The sequence below is a fragment of the Embiotoca jacksoni genome, unplaced genomic scaffold (genome assembly GCF_022577435.1).
Source record: "Embiotoca jacksoni isolate LCO1_2020_lvr unplaced genomic scaffold, fEmbJac1.0.p SCAF_56, whole genome shotgun sequence".
Taxonomy (NCBI): domain Eukaryota; kingdom Metazoa; phylum Chordata; class Actinopteri; family Embiotocidae; genus Embiotoca; species Embiotoca jacksoni.
The window spans coordinates 1,618,055-1,641,064 of record NW_027185410.1 but is presented as its reverse complement, the minus strand read 5'-3'; the positions used below and the strand labels follow the sequence as shown (position 1 = coordinate 1,641,064).

Below are 23,010 nucleotides of genomic sequence, written 5' to 3'. Positions count from 1 at the left end.
TTTTTTTTTTGTTAGTTAGCACGATTTTCAGGAAGTGAGATAAAATCGTTATTACTGTTTAATCCAAATTTAGAAACAGCAGAATTCTGTATTTTCACAGGGGTTCACATGTGGCCTGAACGCAGCACCGTCAGGTCGACTGGAGGGTGCTAGACTGGATCATCCGGAGTGACGTATACGGTCCAAAACACTTCCACTGGGATGATTGGTTGTAAAATGTAACGCCGCTGTGATTGGTTGTTTCCCACTGTCACTCAACTGGTCCCCTAACCCTGTCTCCATCCCTAATCCGAACCCTAATCGTTAACCCTCCTACAAAGTCCCCACCAATCACAGGCAGCTCATCCCTTCCACTGATCCAATCTAGCATCAAGCAAGGTCGAATGGATCGAAAGGGGGTTCCATCCTCAGCTAAAACCAGTCAGAGCGTTTCTACGGAAGCGCCGTTAGGTCAAACCGCCGCTAAAATACTTTCGCCATCGAGGATCTTAAAGACAGTCGAGACATTCTTCCAAAAGAGGAGATAATGGTGAGAATGGGGCCGCTTTTCAAGGCTAAGAAAAAAGCTGTTGTGTTTGTGGGTCGGCGTTAAATTGTTGGGCTCGCGGGCTCGGTTCGAGAGAGAGAGAGAGAGAGCGCGCGTGAGAGAGAGAGAGAGAGAGAGCGCGTGAGAGAGAGAGAGAGAAAGAGAGCGCGTGAGAGAGAGAGAGAGAGAGAGCGCGTGAGAGAGAGACGGCGGAGAGCGGTTCAGGTGGCGGCTTCAAGGAGACTGCTGCGATGCTACGTAGGCATCTGGAAGAAAGGGGCTTTTCTACCCGGGGAGAGTGTGTGTGAGCCCGGTTTCTGGAGGCACAGGGGGGGCCGTATTGACCCTTTTTTTTTTTGTTGTTATTTCCCCGCTTTTTATTCCCCCGTTTCTTTCCTTGAACACACCCGCTGTTTTGTGTGTGTGCGCGGATCCAGTGAGGATTAACGCGGCGAGCTGGTGAAGTTTTGGTGGAATGGCAGGTCGAAGCCGGAGAGCCTGGTTCAGTGTTCTGCTCGGGCTGGTTGTCGGGTTCACGCTGGCGTCCAGGCTCATCCTGCCCAAGGCGACCGAGTTGAAGAAAGCCGGACATAAGCGGAAAGCCAACCCGGCCGGCTGCGGCGGGCTCAACGGGGCTCTGAGGAAGGAGTACGACGGAGCGTTGTGGCCGTCGCAACTCAACGGTTCCCCGGCGACCGAGAAGCCCGGTTCCCGGTCCGAGAGTTTCCTCTTCGTCGGCGTCATGACTGCCCAGAAGTACCTGAACAGCCGAGCCGTGGCAGCGCATAGGTATGTGAGATTACACGTTTTCCCCTTTATTAACTGTACGGTAACGGGGTCCATCATCATGTGACCTTTATAAACTCACCTGTGAGCATACGAAGCGATTAAAATCACTTTTTAATGCGGCGGAGGAGCTTTTTCATCCCGTGTGTTTTAGGTTGCTAAGCTAGCAGCAGCTAGTTTTTTTTTTTTTTTTTTTTTTTTTTTTTTTTTTTTAAACTCATTTTCCGCTTTTGTCATCGGTCCACGCTGGTTGGCATCTTTTTTTTTTTTTTTTTGGTGAAAAAGGAACTTCTGAGAAAATCCAACAGGTACCAAATGAAGGTGCTGTGTGAAATGAGTAAATTAATTACTAGTGATTGGTGATAAAATGTTGGCTAACTGCTGGTAAAATAGTCATTAAGAGCCCCTTTCACGTGCAGTTTTGCTTTCACTAAAGTTTATTAAGTAGCTTTAAAGCTGCTAAAAAAACAATCTTGTGTAAGTAAAATATTCATTTTCAACCATCAATCTTATTTTTATTGCTGCACCCTTTATAATCTAATGGAAATATTACATGTCTGCTGTTTTACTTTTGGACACAGAACTATTTACATTTCCAATTATTCTGCTCATTATTTGCCCAAGTTAAGCAATTTGATCTTTTTTCTTTATGACATGTCAGTAAATAGACAAACCGTGATGACGGCCTCCCAGAGCTCAAGTTTTTGTCCAAATACCAGACAAATATACCCAAATATATTCACCTCTGGCGGGCCACTGCTGGATGACTACTTCCAGTGAATTAATCAGTCATGGGAGTTGTTGGTGTAAATCAGCAGTGTCCAAAGTTTTTTCAGAGGGCCAGATTTCATCATGTGAAAATGCCCAATGAGACTTTTTGAACCATAAAAGTTAAATACAAACACATTCTTCTTTAACAATTATATTTGCAATGACACAACAATTGTCATTTCTTCAAATGGAAACAGAACCAAATTCATTCAACTTTTATTTATACTCGAGACATCATCGAGGGTGACTCTTCATGTACGACGGCATCGAGTCATTTAAAGAACAATTAAAAACAAGGACTGTGATCACAGCAATAAGACAAGCCTGAGCTTCTAGTTAAACCATTTAACTGTCAGATGAAGGAAGATTTAACCTGAAAGATGAATTAAAATCAACAAAAACATAAAATAACAAGCATTAAAATATAAGTTATGTAGTTTGAGTGGATAAAATGGAGTAAAGTACATATTATATGTGACAATTACAAGCTTCGGTAAATGTGTGAATGGAGAAAGTGATTTGATTTTAAGGAGATTCTGTATTTTGTTGCAGGAGTTCAGGTGCACTGAAGTTAAAGGCAGACTTTCCCAGATCCATCCTAACACAAAATATAATGACAAAAGGACAAATATAAAAAACAATTCTGCCTTTCTTTGACCTCTCGAGAGTCAGATCACATAAAGAACAAACTGTCTGAAATACCTAAAACCTCCATGAGGCTGATAAATATCTTCATTTTAAACAGGACTTATTACGGGTAATGAAATGTTGTCTGTTAACATTTCATTTCAAAACATATGAAACTTCATCTGGTCTTTTCACACAAGTTCATTCAGAAAGTCATCTTTTGATTGACAGTGCTGGCGGGGCCATAAATAATACATTTTAAAGACTGCAGGGCCGTATAAAACCTGACCTTGGGCCGTGATCGGGCTCCCGGGCTGGACTTTGGACACGTCTGGTGTAAGCAAACAATTGCCTGTCTTTAAGCTGATATACTTGAACACAACCAGCTTTTGAAATGCATCTATTCAACAACAAATATCAATGATGTAATGTCGTTAGCTTCTGAAGCTCGTGTTGGCCCCTTTTTATCAAAAATATCTTGCTTTCCATAATTTCTCGGATCATCGGTTTGCTGAAACGTTCAAAACAAAATTCCTCCATTCGCAAGTTGTTTTAAAGGTTTTCCTCTGTCCTCCTCCTGACAAGTGTTTGCTGATGTTTACAGAAATGTCAGAGGCCGCGGAGGTTCATTTTTCATTTACTAATATATTGTAATTTTAGACATGTAGAGTTTAACTTCATAACTTGGATAACAGCCAACGTCTGAGGAAAACCTTCCAGACGCCTTCCTCTTTTCCTTTCGGTGTCTTTGCATTTCCTGCATCACGTTACAAACCCCGTTAGAGCGCAAAATTGTTAGCATCTGTGGCTGCTAGGCACCGTCCACGTTGCCATTTCCTAGCAACGGCGCTTTTACGACCCTAACCACTTTAACACCAAGCATACGTTGCAGAAGACTTCCCATGTCGCAACCACACGAGCTCCATTCGAACGCAGCATTAAGCAGCTCCAACCTTTTTTTTTTTCTGGAGGTCGTAACGACGTCTTTGGATCTCGGCAGGATGACGCAACATGTCGAACAGCAAAGAGCTGACAAATGAAGGATTGTAGTTACTTTAATGCACGGGACTGATCTGTTTAGTTATTTAGGTTACAGAAACAACTGGAAAATGTAAATTTTATGTGGTCATTGGTTTTCGTATATATCAATTAGCACATTTCCAAAGAGGCTCAGATATTTCCTTTTTTCGAATATGTCCAGAAAAAGCCAACAGATTCGATGGGATGTTCTTTCAAACCTCCTGATTTCAACAACCGTGTAAAAGAATCACATGTGAGTCGTGTGATTGTCTCGCTGCACGACATACAGCGGTGGGTTTGGAAAATGTCTCATTCTTCCTGAATAAGTAATATCATAGACTGAAGCTAAGAAAGTGAGGGAAAGATACGTTATTGGCCGTTCTACGAAGATATTCTGAAATGGCCTCAGATTTGTCAGAAAGAAAATGGAAATAATCAAATGAACCGTTTTCTTTAATTAGTATCACACATGTCCTAGATCTTAAAATCCGTCATTTCAGTTGCTGAGGTCTGCAGCCTGGAGGCAGCTGCAGGAGGAGGAAGTAGGTTGAACAGGAGGACGGTGGTAACTGGAGACGGAGAACAAAGGGAAAAGGTTCAGGTTCATCGTTGTCTGTTTGCAGCATGATTGAACTGATTGAAATTTTCCAAAATGACCTCGCTGCAACGCTTTTTCTCAAGTTGCATCAGCTCTGTGTTCACAGACGACCTGCTGGGGGAAACGTGCCGCTCTGGTGTCAGAAAGCTCCGTCTTAGTCACAGTTCATTCACGGGTCAGTCATCAGTACGATCACAGCTGAAACCAGCTGAAAGAACGAGACTATTCTGAAGTGGTTCTGATCCGATTCCCAATCCGACATCTACAGAAAGTGCTGACTCGGGTGTTCTGGAGGAGGCGAACCTGACGCACCTGAAATAGTTTGCTGTGGAGGAGCGGACCAAACCTGCAGAAGTCAATCGATCGCCTCTGAAGGTTGTGCAGCAAAAATATTCGGTTATTGACATTTTCATTATGTGTGTGTATATATATATATATTTATTATTATTGAGAAATGCTGTTGAACCAAAAAAATCAAAAGCAAAGTTGGATTTTTGTAAAAAAATTAAAAAAAAAAAAACAATGATGGAGGCAGATTCCTCAGTTTCAAATTATTTCCAAAACAATTGTGGATTTTTTTTAACAGATTCTCAATATATTTTAATGGAGACCACAATAAATATTCCTTTCTGTGTAGAGTGAAGTAAACTTATGGACTATAGCATCTTGTTATCTTTATTACAGTGGTATTTTCAAATATTTCACAAAGTCTCACATCAAAAACTAAAGTTAAAGAACTGCAATTTATAGTAAAACAAAAGATCTTCAACAGTTAAACTGTTTTCCAGTGACGGGCTTTCTAGTTCTTTGTAGTTTTATTAAGACCCGTTGGGACTGCATTGTATATGAGAGAAGGTCCATCAGCAGGAAACGATGATCAGGTTTTGTTAAACTTATTGTTTTTAATTCCTGCCACCTTCAATGAATCTTGATTTTCGGTTATTTTGAGGCTGTGTGAAATCTCGGTGTTAAATCTCTTTTCGGTCTGTTATTTGTGACCGCTATGAACAAAAGCAGCTCTGTGTGCCGTTAGATAATTTGCCTCATGCAGTATGTTAGTTGTGAATATAAAAAGTGGAGAAAAATATGAGCGCTAAGTTTTCAGATCACTTTATTTTCTTCCATTAAAGATTCTTTGTACTTTTGTGGAGGAGCTGTCTTTGGTCATTAACACGTTTAAAGGACAGCTTCACCGTTCTTTAAACCTGTCTTAGTCAAAGTCAGTGAGAGTTTTATAATCACTCTGCAGCAGCAAAGCATGTCGACCCTGAAGAACTGCAACAACTAGATAAGTTTACAATCTCCACTTTCTTTCTGTGATGCAGATGTGGAGAGGAAAGTGGAAAAGCTCTTGTCGAAACATGCTGCGCTGACTTGAATCTAATCAAAGGTTTTCAGAGATTGTCCCAGTAAACTGCATTTAGCTTAATTAGGGAGTCCTTTGGAAAAAGGACACAGGCTTTTAATTTCTCCAGGATGTGGAAGCTCTGTGCTGTCGAACTAAAGAATCCACCCGAGTACATCGAGAGTAGAAAACTGTGTCACTGTTGTCTCTTGTTTCCTGTTAAGGAGTACGTCAGCATACTAGATGGACCTTTACTTCACATTATATTCGCTCATCCCTGCCTGTCCACTTCCTTTTCTTTTTTTTTCTTTCTTAACATCTGTCTGATGGAAACGCGTGTGAACACATCTCATGTTTACAACAATCTGTGCAGAATAAACAGGCGTTTTGTGTCCACGCCTGCATCTATTTCGTGGCGTCACTTTACCTTGAATCAACACAGCTGTCGACACTCTGGTGCTGCCTGACAGCTCGCTTCACCTTCACTTCATGGAATAAATATAAATGGAATAATTAGGTATTAAAATGGGAGTGGAGAGATTCATGTTTACCATAAAAAAAAAGAAGCTTTTTTTTGTGAGAATTATCAATTTCCTTTACATTATGAAACTAGTTGACACGTATGCTTCTCTACAAACTGACTGTATGCCAGGAAGTTGCGCTGCTGGCTGTCTGAAAGGGCACAGAGCAGTCTCTTAAAGTGGAAACAAACAAACGCCTGTTCTGTCTCCCATTTTGGGTCAGAATTATTTCAGGTAAAATGTTAAAACACAATGATGTGGCACGTGTGGTGATTAATTTATGTGTTAGAAGTGATCTCATTTCTTTGAAACGGCGTTGGCGTGTCAAAGTGAACCGATGTGACCAAACTGCTCGGCGTTCCTCTGAAGTAGGAAGTGTCTAACCACAGGACATGTGATGTCATTAGTGATCACTGAGCCAAACAGGGACGTATGACTGATAACCATGTTTTCTTTAAGTTTAAAAAAAACAATAATAATTTTTACCTTCAGTATACATTCATTTAGAAGAAGAGCTCCTGCAGAGTAGCTGCTGAGGTCTAAGATGTTCTTTCCAACTCTGGATGTTATGTTACGTAAATGCCGCTGATGTCAGGATCCATAATTTAGAAGTGAGCCGTCCGTTTGCACCTAAAGGTGTCAAACGAACACGAACACATATGTGCAGTGAAACGCAGAGTATTGTAAACTCTTTTTTTGGAGCTGTTGCTATTCAGCATGAGCTACTGCCCGTCTGAGAAATAATAGAATTAACGTTATTTCTTTTCAAAAACAAGTTACAAATATTTAAAACACAATATGCAACAGTTTAAAATATAATGATGAAATACAACAAAAATGAAAACAGGCAGCGGATCAATAAAAAAGGCAAAGTCTTAAAATAGTGTGTTTTTAAGAGAAAGCAGTGTGTTGGCGTCCCTGATCTCGTCTGGCAGGTCGAACAGAAAACATCCGGTCAGCGTTAGTTTGAAGGTCAGTTGGAGGTTCGGTCAGGAACGACCTACCAGAGGATCTCGGGTTGCATGTAGGCTCGTAGGGGGTCACGAGGTCAGATATATATTCAGGCGCCGGCCCCCTGCGAGCCTTATAAGTGATCATTAAAATGTTAAAATCTATTCTAAAAACAGACAGGGAGCCGATTTAAAAAAACAAAAGGTGTGATGTGCTCTCTCCTGTCGGACCTGGTTATGAGTTGAAGTGTATTTATGTTAAATTGTGTGAGGCAGTAGTGCAGAGCGTTGCAGGAATCTAACCGGGGTGAGAGGAAAGCATGAATTGCTGTTTCTACGCTATTGGGGGATCGCCAATTACTACGTATTTTAGTGGTTTCGCAAGTGGGCGTGGCCAAATGGCTCTATGGCGCCCCCTAAACTGCAGCCCCGGCGGCTATATTTACCTACATGCATGAAATTCGGTGGAGGTGTGTATCACACCGACATGTCCAAAAAAAAGTCTCTTGTTGGTTTCGTGTGGTTTGCCGTCAAAGGAGAAATATAGTTGTGTGTCATCGGCGTGAATAATCTCACGTGTCCGTGTGCTGGTGCGTTCGCAGGACGTGGGCGCAGACGATCCCGGGTCGCGTGGAGTTCTTCTCCAGCGAGGGCTCCGACACTTCCATCCCCATCCCCATCGTGGCGCTGAAGAACGTGGACGACTCGTACCCGCCCCAGAAGAAGTCCTTCATGATGCTCAAGTACATGCACGACCACTACCTGGACAAATACGAGTGGTTCATGAGGGCGGACGACGACGTCTACATCAAGAGCGAGCGGCTGGAGAGCTTCCTGCGCAGCCTCAACAGCAGCGAGGCCATCTTCCTGGGCCAGACGGGCATGGGGGCCCGGGACGAGCTGGGGAAGCTGGCCCTGGAGCCCGGGGAGAACTTCTGCATGGGCGGGCCGGGGGTCATCATGAGCCGCGAGGTCCTCAAGAGGATGGTGCCCCACATCCGAGAGTGTTTACAGGAGATGTACACCACCCACGAGGACGTGGAGGTGGGCCGCTGCGTCAGGAGGTTTGCGAGGGTCCAGTGCGTCTGGTCCTACGAGGTAAGACGTTTTTACTTTTGGTGTCATGTCGGATTTATTTATGTTAAAACTAGATTTAAGACAAAAGGACACGAATATAAGAGAAATCTTGAGTTTTGAGTTACTGACTGTCTGTGGAGGTGCAGGAGAGTTGGGTGGGGGTGAGGGGGCATGTTTGAGCAGTAGTAGCGACTGGCACAGATATGGAGGGAATTAAAGCACTTACAAAATACTAGATGTTGTCATATCCGACATCTATCGTAAATGAACATTCAGAAGTCCACTTTGAAAATCCTCGGAAAAAGACACCCTGAATTCGCCTACAGCAAGTTTTCCTTCTGTATCCATGGTAACCGGGTGACAATGCGCTGTGCATCCATTGGTACGTCGCACACAGGAGCCTGCTGATAGTTCATAATGTTGATGACGCCTATTTGCCAAATGTTAGAAAAAACACATGCGATTGGAAGAGCAGTAGCAGCAGATGGCGGGTTGTTCAGCGGTTTTGTCTGAGGAGGATCAACCTGTCCGACTCGTCTCCGCTGGGAGAGGACGAGACGGTGGACGGAAGATTCTTGTGTTATGGTTAATGACGAGGACGTTTTCCCGTCCCGTGATCAACCCCAAAATCTGACTGACCAGCACCTCTGGTGACGTCGTTTGGAGAGCAAACTTGGTCAAAGTTTGAATCGTTGTCTTTTGTCGTGGAATAACGGATCAAAAACCGTTTTAATACCTGTGTGATAGAAATATGAGTAGGAGGTCATTATGAGGTCACTGGGTCACGTCTTCCTATGTTGGTCCTGACCTTTGACCTGCGCCACTTTACAGAATAACATTATATTGTCTGCCTGCTTTTTTTTTTTCCACAGTTCATTTGGTTGCTTAGATACCGATTTTTTTTCATGCAATTACAAACACAAATATTCAGTTCAAACCATTTGGCCGATAATAGAAGTCGAAGGTGGAAATGTCCTCCAAGTAGAAAGAGTCCGTGCTTCACATTCAAGGCTGAACTGACTGGATTTGACTCGTGAAAGTGTCGTCATCGTTGAGATGATACCGAACCAGCAGCGCTGACTCAAGAAACGCCGACCTTGTCGCTTCAAGTGTGTTTCCTTGTTGAGTAATCCGACTCTTCTCTGACACGTCTAGACAGCGGTGGCATCTGACCTGCTGCTCATCGGGATGAATGAGGCCCTTTGAAACAAACATGAATCACAGTAATGTGGAGGTTTAATGAAGTGACTCTCTGAGACAACAGCAGGATCTGATCTGTGAATCACAGAAGTGGGATTGTTTGTTTTGGCAAAATCAAAGAGGAAATTAAAGAGCTAATTATGAGAAACAAATTCATGCAAATGTATAATTGGATAAAATGATGACTTATTGAGATTTTATATCCAAAAGCTGAAGTTGACTGTGACATCTTAATGTTGGTCCGTTGTTCAACGGGGAGGATCGTGACTGTTTTCACATTTGGTCAGCTGCTGGCTAAAAGAAGAAGAGAGCTGTGAGTGCTGGAGCAGAAATGGTGTGATTTTGGATGTAAAGTGTGTAAGTGTGAACGATATAGCAAACGAACAAGGTTGAGATGGAGCTGCAAAACAGCTACTGGCGACAAACAAATGCAGGCAACTGGCCAAACTGGTAATTTCTGCCAATTTCGGCAATTTGACTGCAAAAAAAAAAAGAAAATCATGTGAAATGCATTTTTTTTTTTTAAATGCAATAGTCACAAAAAACTGGAAGATCGTGAAAGGAGGGACTGTTGTATGAACCCGGTCAGACGTGGACGTTAACTGCAGCTTGACCGGTCGCTGGAGGCGCACAACCACCAAATAATTGTAGTTCTTTTCCCACTAAATCTTCTGGATCTGTGTCTTTCAGCATGTTTCTGGTGTTCAACCTGTGGCACCACCTGGTGATAATTGGTGATTCAGCCCGTTTGCTTTCAGGTGACATGTGAAGAGGGCTGCGTGCTTCAGGACATGACAGGTCAAAGGTGAAATATGGTCGTTTACTGTGTTTAGCTATCAAGTTGCGTTAGTTGCCATGGTAACCAGCTGGTAGTTTAGTAGGATTCAATTCAGTGAGGTGTGGTGAAAGTAAATCTGAAACCAAAATGATAGCTGATCGAAAGGTTGTGAATATGAGAACGATGAACATGATGGACGGCTTCAGCAGCAACCTGTCACGTGACTCTGAAGGCCTCATCATTCCCAGTGTGTAAGACAGGTGTCGGTTGCTGTGGTAGCGATGTCCTGGGGTAATGATGGAGAGTTGTTGTGGAAGTAACACTGGCTCTGAAAAATGGTTCAGATGCAGAAGTGCTTTAAGCTGCAATACCACCGAGTGCTACTGGAGGTCAGCTCCAAAAAGCCTGCAACTCCATAGACTCCCATTCAACTGGTCCCCTAAAAATGTCTCGGTGCTGTTTAGCTGAACTCACTCCTTCTTATTAGTTTCCTCGGTGTCCATCTGAAAATAATCCGTCTTAATTAAAAAATAACCTTCAAAAAGCAGTATTTTTTGGGGTGGGTGTGTCTGTTTGATTGACAGGCCTGTGGTGGGCGGGACGTAGTGGCGCCCAAATATGGTCACGACCGGCTCCAAACCACTTGGGGACAAGCCAGATGGTGCCGGACAAAATATTCCGAACTGAAATAAGTGACGGGTGACGTCCCTGCTGGCTGCCGCTTGATAGAACCACAGAGGTTATCTTGGTTCTGGTATCATGTCAAAGCCTCTCTGGGTGAAGGAGGCTAATCCAGCATGCTGGAGGGCAACCTCAGATAAAGTAGTGTTGTGTTCGGGGGTGAATACAGAGATGGGATCAACTCATTGTGAAACAGCTGGATCATGTGTGAGGGACTTCCTGTGAGCCACCAGTCTTTTCCTGCACTGAGTGTCCCAGTTTGTTTTTTTGTCTTCAGGTTTCACTGGGCATAAACTTCTCGATCAGTCAGACTTGCTCGTACTAGACTAATACACAGGAAGTCGTCCGCCCACACTCACAGCAGCGATGCCTCAACATGCTCTTATCTCTGAGTGTTTCTCAACCCGACGCCGTCCTCTAGCCTCCCGTCACATGTTCTCTCTCACTGTCTGACTTCTTCAGTGTGAGAAGCCACCGCTCCTCGTAAAGCATGTTTTTACTCTCTAAATGCACAGTTGCAATGTCTTATTTTGGTAACGTTGCCCGACATAGTAACACAAGAGACCTTACATTAACTTATTCCGCCCTTCAGATCCTGTGTGTTATAAAAATGCAACCAGTGACAAGTTCAGATCCTGCCCGTTACCATCTTTGCTAGTTCAGAGCGGTTTGGAGCAGGAAGTGACCATATTTGGGCAAGCTGGGGGGAGGAGCAAGCGGTGGATCTGACCGATCTGATTGGAAACCTGACGATACTACATCCCGCCCACCAATAGCTGTAACTTGACTGCACCACAGGCCTGTCAATCAAACAGACACGCCCCCAAAAACAGGTCAATTAGAAATCTTCTTTTCTAATGAATGAGGGATTATTTTCAGATGGACCTCCAGAAAACTAATAAGAAGGAGTGACTTTAGCTAACAACACCGAGATAACTGATGGACACATTTTATTCACTTTGGATTTGATGAGAGAAGTTGAATGGGAGTCTATGGAGCCAGAGGCTTTTTGGAGCCGACCTCTAGTGGCACTCGCTGGTATTGCAGCTGAAGACACTTCTGGATCAGAACCATTTTTCACACCGTGTAGCTACGAACACTTTTATATCCAGTCTATGCTCGTACTACTGATTAAAAGGATGTAGCATTTGGTGTGCTTTATTGCTGTTGCATTCAATGTCATATTAAGTTATTTTTTTAATTCCCGTTTCGGTGAGGCAGTTTTTCAAGGATAGGGATAAGGAGACGTATTGTGTTTCAAAATTGCAGCTGTTTCAGGTATTAATTCCAAAATTGCCGACACGGCTTAGTGGAGGGTAACAGTACTATAGGTTAATTTCTGTCATTGTATTATTTTATCTTCCTCTCTGCCAGCTTGGTGGATGAATCTTGATACGATAAGCTGAGCCACCACTATGGAGCAGAAGCCCGTCACAGCATAATCAGAGCTGTATACGATTCAAAATGCTGTCCTCATTGTAGCTGGGGGAAAGAAATGCGTTGCCATAGTTACTGAAATCAACCCAGGCTGATCTGGAACCTGAAATTCATCTGCTTTGAAGTACTGAATATGTTAACTGATTTCTCCAAAGTGTAACATCTGGTATCTCCAGATTTTAAGTTTGTAAGTAATTTGTCAACTTTGAGATCATGAACAAGCTTTTCAGCAAAGCAGCAGCCAGAATGCTTTGAGGGAATTTCTTTAAATGTGGCGCAAAAGTCCACAACTTAAATGGTTTTCTGGAGGCAAACACCTGCAATGCAGCAATTCTAGTTTTATTATTAAAGGTACTCGGTTGAAGACAAATTGTAATATCGTTAAAAACTAAAAAACTAAAACTTTATGTAAGGTCGGCCTATTAATCAGCTTCCTGGTTTATCTGACGCTGCGGTCAGAGAGTCCATCTCCACCCCAACGACACCATCGGCCTCGCGGATCAATGCTCAACATCGTGCTGTTATGTTCCTGTTAAATGACGTCATGGAATTGTCGCTCTCTCCTGCTCATGTTTACGGGCTGTTTTTGGATGAGAGATCAAGAGAAGAAAAAAACAACGGCAGGTCGAATGTTAAATCAATATTAGTCTTTTAATTATTCTGAAATTGTATTTTTAGATTTAAAATGTTTCATTTTCTTTTAAATATACGGCATTTGAATTCAATGTAATTTCCCATGATATAAATATTTATTTTAGTAATCACCAGTTTCATAAAAACACCATCTGGCACCGACAGTTGTGCCACGGTCAAAATCTCTGAGATGGATTTTCAGATGTTTTGATGTGAACAATAACCAAAGCTCCCGATCTGTATCTGCATGATTTCATGCACTGGTGCCACGTGATTGGCTGATAGCATGAAGGAGTGAACAGGTGTTCCTAATAAAGTACGCTGTGATTGTAAATCTTCATTAACACTGCAATGAGCACTTTATTTTGCTTATTTTTTGTAATTTATTTTTTACTGTGTGATTACTGCATGTTTAGGACTTCAAATATTGCTGTTGTGTTATTGGCACTTAGTAAACTTGATGTTGAAATATTTTTTTCTTAGCACGAGATGTTCTCTCCTTAACTTATTGCTGAATTAAATAATTGTTTGAATTTGAACTTCGTTATTGAGAACATTTCTCACATGTTTCGTAGTACATCTTTATTATTCTTTATTTTCTATCTATCATAGGCAGTGTGGGAAGAGGTTGAGTTCACAAGAAAAGGCACATTTAGCCCACTTTATGGTGCATTCATGACCAACTGGGAAATGGAACAGTTGTAGCCTGCGAGCGGGAGGACACACCTGAATGCTTGTTGAATGTCCCACCAGGACTGTGTGAGTTTTTTTTGAGAGCCCCAAGAAGTATGTTTGACGTCACTAATAAGTCGTATGTGAGGCGTTATGAACATCCAGAAAATGATCGAATCCACCAGCAGTCGGAAATCTACAAATCGTAACGACCAGATTAGAAATACTCAATTGTTCTGGAGGGAAATGTAAATATCACAACATCACCAGGCAGCCCCTCGAGGATTTTGCAGAATTTCCTTTGTGATTGTTGCGATAAAAATTTTGTGGCAGATTTTCTTAAAAATTAGCTGAATGTTTTTTTTGTTTTTTTTTTACTGTAAAACGCTTCCAAAAATTGCAAGTCATGTCTGCCTTACTGGCTTTAAAATGAGGAATTATTTTTCTTATCAAATGAGAAAAGTGAGATACAATTGATTATTTACAGAGTCTATGACTATTACATTAATCAGAAATATATTGTATACTATAATTATACTGAAAGGCTTCAGAGAGCGTTTGTCTCTCTGTTGCCTTCGAACAGGTCGTTCCCAGGATCTTAAAGAACCGGGCCGAGTCGTCGTGTCTTGGTGTCTCCTGTCTCGATGTCTCCTGTCTCGGTGTGTAATCCCACTCTGACTCCATCATGTTGAGATCAGGGCTCTGTGGGGGCTACACCATCTGTTGCAGGACTCCTCCTTCCCCCAGAGACTAAAGATAGTCCTGCATGACGGGCTTTATGTTTGCACTGGTGCTGCAGACTGACTGCGGGACGGATCGCGGCTCCTTTTCGTGCCACTGTGTGATTTATAAGAGTCAGCAAAGGTCCTTGGAGAATTATCTGTTCTTCACACACCATTGAAACATCAGAGTCCTTCTGGGTTTTCTCGTTGGATGGAGCCGAGTTAGAGCTGCACGATTAACTGTTCAAAAGTTTGATCTTGATTCATTGGCCATTCTGCCATTTTCACTGCGGGGGACATCAGCTCCAGCAAAACAAGCGCTCCTACTTTCTTCCTCAACAAAATAATGACATGCTATTACGCCACATGATGCAGAGCAGCAGGGACGGTCAGCAAGGAAAGTTAAACCCAGTGAGCAACAGGAGACTGAGGTTTTTAAATTCAGCATCAGATTATGAAGCTGTTGCAAACTAAAAACGAGAGCGTCTCTTCTCCAAAGTTGATTTCCAGGTTTGATTTTCACGACTAAACACAACTGGTATAATCTGAGGGAGGTCGATTGATGATCTTTAGTGATTGAACTCTTTATTTTATGACTCTTTTCTTAATGAATTTTCTGATTCCTAATTTGATATTTAATCTGTTACACTGAGCTCGTGAAAGAGATGCTGGCTGCGAACAGCCCACGAGCTAGCCAGTTAGCCTGTTAGCATCACCACATTAAGAAAATAAAGTGGAGAACTGTTTGTTTAGTTTGCTTGTGCAATCGCCTAAAATTTATCAAATCAAATCGGCACGGCAGATTATTGTGATTATTTTGAATTTGGAGATTATATCCCAGCCGAAGTATAATTCCAGAGACGCAAAGACTGAACGTTTTCTATTTAAACTCCCTCCTTCACCTGGAGGTCAAGCTGGAGCTGCTCAGTCAGACTTACTATCAGACTCTAGTGTAGCCTGATTATTATTATTACTATTTACTTAGCACATGCTCTAAATGCACATCCCCCAGACTCCCTGCTGTGCCCCCCCCCCCCCCCCCCCCCTCCGTGGCCTCCCGACTCCCCATGGTCATAATGTTCTGGACGTTAGCGGTAGCCTGATGTCCCCCGGCGGCACTGAGACGACTCTGGCCCCAAAGCAGCGTTAATGGGAATCACAAGGCCGCGCTGCTGCGAGTTGTTCCTCCTAATCCTAATTTGTCCTGCGGAGCTGGCAAACCTTCAGCCCGCCCCCCCCCCGCTGTGAAGTGCTGCCTGCGTGATGCTTCTGCCAACAAGCCTCACCATCGCACATTATGTTGCCTTGCTGCCTCTTTTCTTCAGGACCATCAGCGTTTCCCCTCCTTCCCATCCCGAGTTTGAAGTTATACAAATGCTGAGCTGGAAGTCATTAAAACACTCCACAGATTTTATGTTAGAAAAACTGAGTTTTGGAAACGACTTCATGCGTAACATAATTATATATCCTCATTTTTACAACAATTCTTTCCCAGACAGATTATTTCTCTTTTAATTCTCTGTAATCTCAGTGGGTGACACGATGGTGTCCTTTAAACAGCGCGGACAAAATCCAGAGGACATTTTGTGGGACGAGTTTGTTAAAGGATGACGTGGAAATGACAAAATATGGAAAACCAAATTGTAAATGGCCGCTGTCCTCTAACGATGGATTGATAACTCCGACTGAGTGTAGCAGGTTGGGGATGTGTGACGGCTGGGATTGGCAAGCCTGAAGGAGAATCAGCCGCTCAGACGGTCTGTCCAGGCACGACGCTGCACCTGCACAAACTTGTCTCTTTAAGAAAGGCTCATTAGGTTGTCGTCCCAAATGACTGCTAGTTTACAACGTGTGTTACGGTGCCCAAACACACGAGTTTCTTCCCTCCGACTGTCGCTCATGTGGGAATTGTTAAATCGTTGGGTTCCTCTCTCTCGGATTTTGAAGTTGTTAAGCACCCTGAGATAACGTGTGTTGTGATATGTGGTGCAGTTTAGATCAAACTGAATTGCCTGTCAGGAAACTGCTTTAAGCACCTGTGAGCAGCTCTGCATCTGTCTGCCTCCTCTTTTCATTCACTTTAAGTCTTGACCCTTCTACCTTTTTTCATTTCTGGCCAGTTTGTCTCTGTTGAAACTTCGAGTAAAATACGAGGTCTCACATAAATGTGCGACAGTGACGCTGCTGTTTTCCTGTTTGACTTTGTCATGATTAATGAAGCCACTTTACTAAAACAAAATGGCCGTGTCCTTCAATACAAAATAGGGCAATACACTATTTCAGTCTGTAATAACTGCTTTAAAACAGACTCCTGTTATTGAGATGGATGTTAAAATGATGGCACAACTTTGGTTGTGTTTTACAACCAATTTTATTTAAGGTGCAATTTTTTTAAATACCTGCAGCTAAAAGAAGAAAAAAAGTTTCCTTTACTGAGGTAGAAGAACAGAAAAAAAGAAGATGCAGTGTACATTGTGTACGTGTTCGTTTCTTACTTCTCTACGACAGTGAACTCGGCAACTTTTATAAGGAAGCAAGACGTTAAAATGTGTTAACCAGCTTCGAGGAGTTGAACATGTTCCCCACACGCCCTGTCAGTCCGTTATTAAAGAAAATAAATGCCAGATGTGTTCATAACTATAATAATTGTTGTATTTGGCTTTGCAGTTCTCGCTTGATGGAATAACGGCTTCCGTTGTTTTAATTACTGTGAAACACAGAAAATTAGAAATAATTTAAATCAAATGCAACTTTACAAGAAATGAGAATCAGAGACTTTTAAACAAAATAAAATGATGTCTTTCACATTACACAGAAGCAGCAGCAGCACATGTGACCATCATGTGACTTCAGCTTCTTATTCAGGAGCTGAACTCCTTCTCATCTGCAGAGAAAGGTGGTTGAACGTGCTGATGTTGTGGTTGGTGATGCCAGGAGATGGAGTCTATTCAATATGTTGTCAATGATGGATAGCAGATTTTGGCCAAAGGTGAACAATTGTACGTTCTTATTGCAGCGGACAAATAGTAATAAACTATTATGTACATTTCCTCAGGGAAAAATACAGCAGTTGTTTTCCTTGTTAGCAGTGGATCCCTCTAAAGTTTGCAGTGGACTCAGCTAACATCAACCCATAGGAGCCTCTTCAATGCCTTTAGTGTACAGCAGAGTCAGGCAGTCCTTAATCAGTAGCTGGTGTCACATTACAGATAGAAACAAACCCAGCCGTGTTACAGACCCTTCATGAACACCTGAAGAAGTGCAGCGGGTCGATGAGGTTATCTCGGACTGTTTTCTCTCGTGTGCTGTGATTGGCTTTAAATGTGGTGGAAAGTTGGTTATCAGATTAGGGTGGTGCCGCTTTGACTGGCTCAGTTTTAATGCGCCAGCTATGCAAAAGTACTGATTATTTTGCGTTTGTAAAAAAAAAATTAAAAAAAATTCTAGATCCAATGTTAAGACGCTAAGACGCTAGCTGGGCTGTAATTTGGGAAAACTGGGATTACTATGAGCATCAACAATGCTGGCCAGAATGTCTCCCTGTAAAAATGCTCTACTCGATTATATAATCAAACAATATGTAAAATAAATCTTCATCAGATGTCTGATGTTCACACTGCAAGCTTTTAGAGCTCAATTCAGATTTACTGCTCAGATTTTATGTTTATTTATTGCGATGGATACTAGAATTGTCAGGATACCAAAATTGTTGGTTGTTGGTACCAATACCACCGAAAAAAAACAAACAAAACACAGTTCTTAAAAAAAAAGTCAATACCACTGCAAAAACAATGAACCAATGAAATGTGTCTTTCAACCTAAACTTTATCTGAAAAGAAGAATTCAGCCACGAGAGTCGGTTTGAGCCTTCAAAGTAATAAAGAAGACATAACTGTCTTGACATTGTGGCATCACGTGCATGAAATATAAAAAAAAAAAAACAAGACGAATAATAAATAGACGAGGTGCAATAAATACACAAATAATATTAACATTACTAAAAATAGAGCCATGTCGTCTTCCAGAATTTAAAACATACAAGACTGCATTATAAAAACACACATTGCTCCCCAGCCAGGACTTTAAATATGATTATTACACAGGTTTGGTGGCAACCTGTCGTCCAGCATCGGTAAATACATTTAACATAAACAGTCTCGACACACAAGTGCAAAATAACGACGTGCCGCCAAGTGAAAAATCCAATTTCCAGTTTTCGTCATCCAGTAGAAATTCGCTGTTTCATTCAAGAGGGACCAATAAAAACAAAAGGAATTTGTCATGTTACGTTTAAGATATCTCAACTCAATTATTAAAATCAACCTGAAGCTTCGTTACGACCATTTGCGCTCTCAGTTTATACAAACTCAACACTTCCTGTATTATTTCAAATTAAAAGCCCTGTAGTGTTTTCTTAGCAAGAAACTCCTCATGAAAAAACACTTTAGATGAATAATCCATAACAACCTCCCTTGCTTCAAATAGGACAACACTCCTGGGAAGTAGAACATAAACACACTTCTGTATTTCCTCTAATGCACCTCTGAAAACGCCTGAAGTTTATATTCTGGCTTTTGCTTAACTCGAAATGCAAAATATCTCCATGCATGTCTCTGGTTTTTGTGTTTTTTTTAAGGCAGGTCACGGCAGACATGTTGTTTCCTTGGTACCTTAAGTACCATCACAAACAGCTACCGACACTTTTTATTTTTATTTGCTCCCTTCTTGGTCCTGAAGTATCAGCGCCTGACAAACCGACAAGTCAGCATTTTTTTTTTTTGGCAAGTTAAGGCCAGTGATGGATCAATGTGTATTAAATCACATGATGTGAGACACATTGAATAATAAGGGTGCTCATTTGTGGCTGTGCACTGTCCAAAGATAACGTTTTCTTTTTCCTCATCTTCATCTTGCCTTTTTCCACCTCTTTTGTTGTCTCCCAGTCCTCCTCCTCCTCTCGTCTTGTTTCTTTTGTACCGAGCAGCCTTCTCCTCTTTCCCCTCTGCTTCACTGCCACTCCGAGGCTTTCTAAAGCGCTGCCATTGTCGGCCTTAGTCACTTTCCTGGCATCCTCCTCCTGACCATTAACATTTTTATTGTCCCCTCCTTTCACTCTGACAAAGCCTTTACAACGTGAGTGTCGGGAAATGGAGGAGAATTATGGAGAATGTGAATACATGAAAACTTCTTTTTTATTCATTTAAAATGTGATTCGTCAATGACATGCAGCTGTAGCCTGGTGGTGCCGACGGTGGCTCACCGCTTCAGTTTTCTTGGCTGTAAATACAGTCTGGCTCTTATTAGCCACTCTGAAGGGCGAGCGGTCGTCCCGCCCCTCCTTCACTGTGATTGGACGGCTGGTGACAGTGACAAGTGCAACTCTCGGCGAACTCTCACAGTAAAAACCACGTAGGGGGTTCGGGTTCGCACCAGGCTAATGCAGCTACCTGATTTAAACCCAATTTCAATAAAATTTTGAATCAATGTGAATTTTAAACTCGATGTTAAACCAATTTCAATTACATTTTAGTTCAATTTCTATTCAGTTGATTCCAATTCAGTTCACGTAGCGTCAAATCATAACATTTAGGGTGGCACGGTGGTGCAGTGGTTAGCATTGTCGCCTCACAGCAAAAAGGTTCCGGGTTCGAATCCGGTCCTGGGCCTTTCTGTGCAGAGTTTGCATGTTCTCCCTGTGCTTGCGTGGGTTCTCTCCGGGTTCTCCGGCTTCCTCCCATCATCCAAAAACATGCACCTCAGGTCAGGTTACCTGGCGCCGCGCTAGTGGCAGCCTGTTGCAGCAGCTCCCCCCTGAGAGCCCCCCTGCTGTAGTGAAGACATTTCCCCTCGGGGATTAATAAAGTGAAATAAATAAAAATAAATAAAATACTTAATCTCAGGGAACTTCACATAGTAGTTACAATATTATAGAGACCTGACAAGTCAGCACTTCCTGAATAATTCACTTCAATTGCATTTATATGACATCCAATCTGAACACAAGTTACATGAAGCCTCGATACGGTACGATCCTTAACAGATAAAGAATTTGACCAAACACAACACCTTCATTTTAGTCATCTGCATTGCAATGGAAACATATGCAGCGTGTCCTTTTATTAGCGCCTGAGGGAAGCAGAAGAACGGCACTAGGTAGTCATATATCTGTTAGATAGATTTCAGTTTGCTCATGTCAAAATTCATGTAGTCCCTCGAGGTTCAGCGCTCAGTCCACTTCTTTTGACATTACTCACTAAAATTGAATGGAAGTGAATTATTCTTCAGGTTCTGTAGAAATCATGAAGTGTGTAAGATTGCGACTGCTTCCTGGTCTCAACTCACACTTTTAGGGTCTCGAATAAACTCGGCCACATTTCTAGATGTAGCCGCCCCATCCACAGTGGGACGGATGATGTCTCCCTACAATATTTTCCAATTGCCTATAAAACCCCACATCAGTCCCTGGACCCTCCCATCCCCCACCCCCCCGCCCCGACAGTCAGCGGTTGAATGACACTCACTAGGCAGCGGTCCAGAGGAATTATTTAGTTTCACACCAATTCCATTTTCAGTTTTGAATTTTGTTGACTTCCAATTACTGAATAAAAAAAAAATCATACTATATTTATGTTTATATTTCAACAGCTGGATTTAATTGAGTGCTTTGATCCTAGAAATACATTTAACTGTAGTTGGAGTCGTTAACCTGACGTTTCTTATCTGAGGGCACAGCCTCATGTTTTCATTTTCACTTTTGCGGCATTTCCTTTTCACTTGACTGTGAACCAAGCCTCTATAAATGAGTGTGTTTTTGGTTATAAACATTTGCGTGTCTTACATAACTTACTTTTTCCTAAAATTTCTTTTTCCTGTCACATTTTCTACTCTTTTTGGTTTTAGCCTTTTTTTTTTTTTTTTTTTTCCATTCTGATTTGCTTCCTTTGCACTTCTCTTGTTATTTTAATGTCAAATCCATCACACTGTAGTAGAAAAAGCCAGTGTCGGCACTTCTGTCTGTGTCTGGAGGTGTGGATGAATCCATTCAGTTTAGTTAATCGGGCCGAGCTGTTGTCAGCTTGCTGCTGCCTTCGGTCTGGCTGCCATATTACTTCCCCATGCGTTTCCGTTTCACTCTTTTAATGTCAAAAACCTTAAGAGTATAAAGTGTCATCCAGATGGCTGCAGCTGCTCTGCTCTGTGTACGTCTGTGTGCTTGTGATTACACATCTGGTGACTGAAGTTGGGAGAAGATGTCTTGGCAGAACAACTGTATTATGCAGGCGTGTTGTTTAGGAGAGGCCTGGCGTGCAAGTTTTACACATTGCATGTATTTAAAATTCATAATATCAGAGCATTGGACATAAACATCAGTTGTTTTTCCTAATTTACAGCAGCGTCTGGGAACGTGGAGGAAAACAGTCCTGCTGCTCTGCATGTTGTGGAACAAGCTAAAGCAGCAGCATGTGTTTAGTATGTGAGTGAAGTGAGAAGCTGTGGATGGACTTGAACAAGCGGCTAGATCTGTTGCAGAAAGGCCTTCTGTTACCGTTTTGCACGAGAAGTACATTTTGATAGATTCTGGTCTGTAAAAGTTTATACTTTTACCCTAATTTTAGGTATTAACGTGCTGATTTTTCTGGCTTTTTGTCAGCAAAATATTGTAAAAAAGATACTGATATAATTTAAACTCCACTAGTGTTTTAAAGTTGTATTGTAGCACATTGAAAACCTGGAAACCTCCCCGTTAATCCAGAGTCAGTAGAAGAAGAACTTTCTTGCTGTAAAGAACTTTGGGCTGCATTTCTTGTATGAAAGTTATTTATATTATTATAATTATTAATGAATGATACAAAAATGATAATAAGCGCCCAGAATGCGGCACGTATCCCTTCATGTGATTGTTTCATATATTTCTATTTGTCTTTTTTGCGATTTGCTCCACTTTTCTTCCGCGTTGCGTAACTCTGTAGTATTATAGACTATATTTGGCACCGCCGTGTTGTCCATGTGTATTTTTAGCATGTTTGGACGGTTTACAGAAGCATGCATCAAGCCTGGAATGTAAAAACATGTTCCTGTCCAGACATCTGAGGCGGTCGTGACGGGCCTCAGCGTAAATGGTGGAGGTTTATGTTATATATCTCCGCCTGTTTTACACTCTGTGTGTTTCTGCAGCTGCAGCCCTCCGCCCGTCCATCGCTGCTCCGTCACACCATCAGACCGTGTCTGACTTTATAGCCAGAGTACAGGACTTGTATAGAAATGTACACTCTGAGAGCGCAGGCCTAACCTCTTTAATGAAATGCAAATTGGTCGGACTGTCCTGTGAAAGTCGAATCAGTAGCCAGAGACCCTTCAGTTGACCTCAGTTTTTCAAAATGAGTTTTTTCTTCTCCTTTTCCCTCTTTCTTTGGGTGTAGAGGCCCACGGAGGGCAACCAGAGCCGACCGGCTGCACGGCAACACGCCACTCTGCACTGAGGTTGGATGGCGTTCCAATTAAGTCATGTTGGGTGAAAAAAATTCATCACCAAAATTTATTGGCTAATATCTATATTTTGTCCCATAGTCATAGTTTTTTTTTTTAAATTAACACTTTGAAAAAAGAATACATTTGAGGATCAGCATTACGATAGAAGTGTCACAAAGAAGAGCACGCTGTTGGTT

General features: G+C 42.1%; 1 protein-coding gene across 1 annotated transcript in view; it reads left to right on the top strand.

Annotated features, from left to right (window-relative positions):
• The first annotated feature begins 369 nt into the window (after positions 1 to 369).
• The window catches only part of chsy1 (chondroitin sulfate synthase 1), a 47,825-nt gene continuing 25,184 nt past the window's right edge, over positions 370 to 23,010 (top strand). Inside the window, exons 1-2 of the mRNA XM_069172920.1 lie at positions 370 to 1,315; positions 7,747 to 8,242. Coding sequence (XP_069029021.1) covers positions 1,002 to 1,315; positions 7,747 to 8,242 — 810 coding nt within the window. The 5' untranslated portion in view covers positions 370 to 1,001. The remainder of the gene's footprint in view (positions 1,316 to 7,746; positions 8,243 to 23,010) is intronic.